Raw genomic sequence first — 7,208 nt, 5'->3', positions numbered from 1 at the left:
AATCACCTCATATGGCAACTGCAGCCATGAAATTAAAAGATCCTTGCTCCTTGGAAGAAAAGCTGTGACCAACCTAGACAGCATATTAAGAAGCAGAGACATTACTTTCCCAACAAAGGTCCGTCTAGTCAAGGCTATGGTTTTTCCAGTAGTTATGTATGGATGTGAGCATTGGACCATAAAGAAGGCTGAGCACCAAAGAATTGATGCTTTTGAACTGTGGTATTGGAGAAGACTCTTAAGAGTCCCTTGGACTGCAAGGAGATCAAACCAGTCAATCCTAAAGAAATAAATCCTGAATATTCATTGGAAGGGCTGATGCTGAAGCTGAATCTCCAATACTTTGGCCACCTGATACGAAGAGCTGATTCATTAGAAAAGACTCTGATACTGGAAAAGATTGAAGGCAGGAGGAGAAGGGGACGACAAAGGATGAGATGGTTGGATGGCATCACTGACTCAATGGACATGAGTTTGAGCAAGTTCTGGGAGTTCGTGATGGACAGGGAAGCCTGGTGTGCTGCAGTCCATGGGGTCTCCAAAGAGTCAGACACAACTGAGTTTATGAACAATGACAACAAAAAGGCCTTATAGCCAAATATAGTCCCATTCTGAGATACTGGAGGTAGGGACTTCAACATATGGTATAGGCACAGTTCAGTAGATAACAGTTACTTTAATTAGCCTTCATTTATTTGGATATTTCCAGGGTTCAACTTCACTGGAGTTTATTGTCTGGGGAGCATCGACTGAGTGCTATGTTACAACATTCGTGCCAATGTTGAAAAGCAGCTGTAGTTATCTCAAGTCTATGCATCACATTCCTAGTGAAACTATCCCCTTGGAAGACTGGATGAGTGGAGTTTACGTGAACAGTCAGGGTTTTAATATGATCAAAGTTTTGCCGGTAAGAAACCTAAGCAGTTCTAGTGATATGTTACTTTTGTGTGACTGGCTGGCCATTTGGTCTTAGCATTTCTTTCCTGAATTACTCAAAACACTTCAGTTATTTTTCAACCCTTGTGTCATTTTGAGGATATGATGACTAAAATGTGAAAATGTTCTGAACTAATGGTTTTTCTTAGTGTAATAGTCTCATCATTATTTTCTGCTATATTATGGTGGCATAATCTTGGGCTTTCACAGTATATAGTTATTTGCCCTTAAGATGACTCATAGTTCTCTTGAGCTGATATATCTTACTGGTCCCATTTCAATGTAGTAACAATTTTAATTTTTGTCTTATCAGAACATGTGACTCTTTTTAAAATATAAATTACTGCTCTTTGTTAACTGATTACTTATAATTTTATTTGTAACAAAAAACCCCAAATTATTACCCAAACCTTCAATTATTTAGTAAATAATTGAATCATTTATTAAATATGTCACTAAGACTCTTAATAAGATTTTAAAACTTTGTTGCATGACTTCATGACAGCTACCTTAGTCTCTAAAACTTTTTTCACTTATTTACAAGATCCAAGTTACATTAGGATGGTGCGGGAGTTCTGGGGGAAGAGAAATTTACTTAAATACGGGGAGCTAAAAGTGAAATATCTGTTTTGAATGGTTTTCTGGAAAATCAAGATTTTTAAATTAAAGACTTGGTAAATAATAATGAAATTTACAGTATCTTTGTTTGGTCATTTTCAGATAAACTACAGGCCTCCATCTAATATGGGAATTGCTATTCCACTTACAGATCATTTTTATCATGCAGATCCTAGCAAACCCATACCGAGAAATCTATTTTACAAGTCAAAGGTAAATATTTTTTTCTGCAGATAAACTAGTATTTATCTTAATTCAAGAAATCATTCAGTAAAATTACAGATGAACAGACCTAGCTGCAGAGATTAAATGAGAAGGTGCATTAAGCATAATATGCCCTGTACAGCAGTGCTTCTTCTCCTTCCCCTCCCCCTCCTCTCCTCCTCCCTTACTACTACCACTACTACTGTTACTACTGCTATCCCTGTTCTTCCTGCTACTACTTGAGCCCTTTCTTCTCTTACTGCTATTCCTGGATTTGGTTTTGGAACCAAAGAGTCTAAATGGACTCTCCCAAACTCCCACTTGAATTTCAAAGAGCATAACGAGGATGAGAGCATTGTTTTTTGTTTGTTTGTTTGACGAAAGAGCCCCAAGGCATCTCATAGTTCGAGCCCTGTAAAAGGAATGATGTCCAAAAGGAGAGAAGAGTGTTTGCTCCATAGACTCATTTCCTGCCTAGAAAATAACCAAACCCCAGCAGCACTCTGCCTCTCTGGAGTTTGAGTGACCAAAGTAGAGAGAACAGAGAGAAGCCACTCGGTTCAAAAGGAAAGTGCATCAGGGGGTGGCTGCCCAAGGGAACCTCATAGATACCTGTGAAATCTCCCTCCAGAAAAACACACCTGCGTATATATATGGACACGTAGACATTCATATCCATTCTTGAATGTACATGCACACACAAAGACAGAAAATGGTTGTTCCTTTTGTTCAAAACTCTTCATCTCCCCATCTAATTCAGAATAAAAGCTTTATTCTTACAATGGTTTATAAGGTCCTCCATGGTTTAGCCTTGGATTTGCATCTGACCTGATTCCCCCCAGGTCAGTCTGTTCTGGCCATGTTGGCCTCCTTGCTATTCTTCAAATATACTAGATGTATTTTCACCTCAGGGTCTTTAAGCTTCAAAAATTTCCTCTGTCTGGAATGCACTTCTGCCAGATATCACATGGCACATCTCATCACCATCTTCAGGTTTTTGCCTAAATGTTGCCATCACTGTGAGGCCTTCCTTGACCACTCTATTTAAAACTGTACCATCCACCTCCACTGATACCAACCTTGCCCCTCTTCCCTGCCTTATTTTTCTTCATTGCACTTTTTACAATTTTACGTATTTTACCCATTTATTTATTAGATTTCATTAAAAGGTAAGCTACATAAGACAGGGTTATTATTGAGGATTGTTAATCAGTTTTATTCTCTCTGCTATCTTTAGTGTCCCTCGAAGGTGGCTCAGTGGTAAAGAGCCTGCCTGCAAATGCAGGAGATGTAAGAGACATGGGTTCAATCCCCGCATTGGGAAGATTCCCTGGAGGAGGGCATGGCAACCCACTCCAGTATTTTTGCCTGGAGAATCCCCATGGACAGAGGAGCCTGGCAGGCTACAGTCCATAGGGTCTCAAAGTAGGACATGACTGAAGCGACTTGGCACACATACATCTTTAGTACCCAGAAAAGTACCAGACATAGGAAGTGCTTTAAAATTGTTCAACAAGCTAATAATACACATTTATACACATCCTATTACACACACTCACACAAACATACACACACATACATGCACAACATGAGGCTGACTTGTTGAAACTTAAATTTCAGGGTAAAAAACTCTGTTCCAGGCAATGAACAACTCAAATACTGAATTCTTCAATTCTAGTCTCTTCCAAAGATGAACTCTGTTATGTCACTAGAATCAAGCCTTCTCTATTGAAATATGAGTTTAATATATTTACATGGAAATCCTTAGTTTGGGTTTTCTTTTTTTTTCTTCTGGATTTTCTTAGGAGTTGAATAGGAAATTATCTAATTTACATATAAGTAAATAACAGATTTTGGTGGGCACCTTTTCTATATTCAACAAATGTTAATTTCACACTCCAGCATTTCCAGAGTTATCAGACACTGTACAGATATTTTCTAGAGAGACAACAGTGAAATAGATAAACATGACATCTTTGAGGATCTTTAATGGGGGAGAATAAGCTTTGAAAACTATACAGTCCATAGGGCCACAAAGAATGGCACATGACTGAGCGGCAAACACTTTCACTAACACTTTCAAGTTTTGAAAGCTATACAAATTAAATAGCATCACCTAGTGGAGCAGACTAAAAATGTATGTGATTCTGCCTCTGATCACCTCAAAATATACCACCTGGGGGAAAAGTGCATCTGGACCGATGCTGTAACTTCGTGTTACACTGACACCATCCCCTTACTAGGAATCATGTGTAACATCATTTCAGACACACAGTTTGCAGTTAGACTTTCCAAGGATAAGCAGACAAATGCTTTCAAACTGTGGTGTTAGAGACTCTTGAGAGTCCCTTGGACAGCAAGATCAAACCAGTCAATCCTAAAGGAAATCAACCCTGTATATTCATTGGAAGGACTGATGCTGAAGCTAAAACTCCAATACTTTGGCTGCCTGATAGAAAGAACTGACTCATTGGAAAAACCCTGATGCTGGGAAAGATGGAGGGCAGGAGGAGAAGGGAAAAACAGGATGAGGTGGTTGTATGCCATCATCGACTCAGTGGACATGACTTTGAGCAAACTCCAGGAGATGGTGAAGGACAGGGAAGCCTAGTGTGCTGCAGTCCATGGGGTCACAAAAAGTTGAACATGACTGAGTGACTGAACAATGACGATCAACAACAAATATTTGAAAAAAAAACTTCTACAATAAGAAAGAAGCATAATCTCAACAACTTAAAAAACTGTGCCTCAGAAAACTGTATCATAAATACAAGCAAACTTTAGAATAAGCATAATAATTATTTCAGAACAATTCAAGGAACTATTGTAATGATGAAAAAAATGGAGACAGACATCACACACATACACACAAAAAGAATGTCAAAAATTGAAAATATAATTGTGAAACCAGGAGTTCAAAAGATTCAAAGAGCTTAATGAACCCAACTAAGCAGCAAGTAAGTTCTGAAATGAAACAGTGGTAATGACTGAACAGCATTGTGAATGTACTAAAGCCCACTGCATTGTACACTTGAAAATGACAAATTTTATCTCAATAGAAGAAGAAAAGCAATGAGGACAAGAATGGTAATCTTATAAAAAGAAGGAAGAATAACTTTTTTTAGAAATAGAGTTGATTATCAAAATCAAAAGCCAGTTCTTTGCCAAAATGAATAAACTAACCTCTGGAAAGAGTGATCAAATGAAAAAATGAATAACACATGGATGGCTACAGTGGGGATTTTAACAGCATTAGTGACTGCGATGAGAAGAGACAAGTACAAAATAATACGCTTGAAGACTATCCACAGTCTGCAGCACGGCATATCAAGTCTGCTCCCTTAGGTCTCAGCTTCCATGCCAGTGATGGGAGCAGCCAAGGACAGGGAGGTGAACATCCTAATTACTACATTCAGAATGACACAGGCTGGACTTCCCTGGTGGTACAGTGGATAGGACTGCCTGCCAATGCAGGGGACACAAGATCGATCCCGGGTCTGGGAGGATACCACATGCCACGGAGCAGCTAAGCCTGTGTGCCACAACTACTGACCCCATGCTCTAGAGCCCAGGAACCACAACTACCGAAGCCTCTGCACCCTACAGCCCATGCTCCATAATGAGAACCCACCACAATGGGAAGCCCGGGCACCTCAACAAAGAGTAGCCCCCACTCACCACAACCAGAGGAAACCTGTGCACAGCAAGGAAGACTCAGCGCACCAAGTACAAAATAATTTTTTTTTAATGATACAAGCTTTCTGGTCCCCTGCCTGTTGACTCTAGGGTAACCCTGAGGTAAGCAGCTGAGTGATACTTGGATCCCTTACTAAGCAAGGAGACAAAATTCAGAAATACTGTGCTTTTACCTTATTATTAATGGATTTTTCCCCTTTGACCTTCTCAAGGTTTTATTCATTCAGGGAACAAATATTTATTTCCTATTTACTCAGTCTGCAGAAATTCTGCCACCAAAACCAGCACATCGACCTATTTTAATTCTATTTGCAGAGATCTGGTAAATTCAAACAGTGTGCAAATGCAACTACTCGGAAGGAGTGCAACTGTACCAACGATCAGAAGTTTTCATACGCTGTTGCTTTCTCAGATTGTCGAGAAAAGGTAAGATAATCTTTAATTTCCTGAAGACAGAGTGCTTTCGTATTAATAAGATTTTGAAATGGGCATTTTGGTTAAACATGAAACCTAAGACGTAGACGTCTTATCGTGACATAGAATTAAAGATGACATCAAGCTAAAAAGATTGTAATTTAAATGTTCCCAGACATAGTAATTCTCTCACAAAGAGTCACACACAACTGAGCAATTGAAATGAACTGAACTGAGACATAGTAATTAACCTCATCTGTAAAAGAGAATAAAACCTGCATTGCCCTATTCATTTCACAGGTTCTTATAAAGGTACACACATGCATATATCTATATGATAGCAATTTATTACCTGTCAAAAACTACACTAGATTGTGGTAAATATTGATTTATTCAAAAAAGTATTGAGTATATAATATGTATCAGGCTCTGGAATATCAAACTTGAAGCTCCAGGTAGTAGTGACGAACTAGAAGACAGTATAACACGCTGGTTAAGAGAGTGGGTTCTACGTCAAATAGTTCCTCTGTTAGTCTCCAAGCATTCAGACATGTATCAGGCTGATGTTGGTGTCTGCATTAGCTGACTCAACCTATGCACTTGGTATAACTTTTAAGTAGATCTGTTTCAAAGTCCTTGTCAGACTACATATGATGTTATTTTAAGTGATTTGTTTTGTTTTTATATAAAAATAAAATCATGCACCATTATATTGGGCATAGAGTCAGCATTCAATAAATTACAAAGGTTGCTATTATATACCACCACAACTCCACGCTTGCTGAATTCCACTATTTCTTGAGCATTTACTTCTACCATATACTGCTCTAAGTCTTCTCCATGACTTGTCTTGTTTCACTAGAGGCACAGAGAAGCCCGGTAATTTGCTAAAGATCACATCACTAATATGTGATGGAGCTAGATTTCAACTCTGGAGCCTGAGTTTAATGAGAATACGGAAAGATCATGACTGGCAGGGAGAGGGCTTTGGGAAGACCCAGTTCATACAGCTTTCCTTATAGTCCAACTCTCACATCCATGCATGACCACTGGAAAAACCATAGCCTTGACTAGATGGACCTTTGTTGGCAAAGTAACGTGTCTGCTTTTTAGTATGCTGTCTAGGTTGGTCATAACTTTTCTTCCAAGGAGTAAGCGTCTTTTAATTTCATGGCTGCCCTCATCATCTACAGTGATTTTGGAGCCCAAAAAAATAAAGTCAGCCACTGTTTCCACTATTTCTCCATGTATTTGCCATGAAGTGATGGGACCAGATGCCATGATCTTTGTTTTCTGAATGTTGAGCTTTAAGCCAACTTTTTCACTCTCCTCATACAGTA

At 38.9% G+C, this 7,208-nt stretch overlaps 2 protein-coding genes across 2 annotated transcripts in view; one reads left to right on the top strand and one right to left on the bottom strand.

Moving 5' to 3' along the window:
- LOC104985809 (U3 small nucleolar RNA-associated protein 14 homolog A) overlaps positions 1-7,208 on the bottom strand; it is a 37,107-nt gene that overhangs the window by 1,483 nt on the left and 28,416 nt on the right. The window lies entirely within an intron of this gene.
- CATSPERB (catsper channel auxiliary subunit beta) overlaps positions 1-7,208 on the top strand; it is a 121,108-nt gene that overhangs the window by 104,094 nt on the left and 9,806 nt on the right. Inside the window, exons 20-22 of the mRNA XM_010836181.1 lie at positions 710-907; positions 1,657-1,767; positions 5,770-5,880. Coding sequence (XP_010834483.1) covers positions 710-907; positions 1,657-1,767; positions 5,770-5,880 — 420 coding nt within the window. The remainder of the gene's footprint in view (positions 1-709; positions 908-1,656; positions 1,768-5,769; positions 5,881-7,208) is intronic.

Source organism: Bison bison, unplaced genomic scaffold (genome assembly GCF_000754665.1).
Source record: "Bison bison bison isolate TAMUID 2011002044 unplaced genomic scaffold, Bison_UMD1.0 scf7180017864061, whole genome shotgun sequence".
In the NCBI taxonomy this organism is placed as follows: domain Eukaryota; kingdom Metazoa; phylum Chordata; class Mammalia; order Artiodactyla; family Bovidae; genus Bison; species Bison bison.
This window is presented reverse-complemented; position numbering and strand designations above follow the sequence as displayed.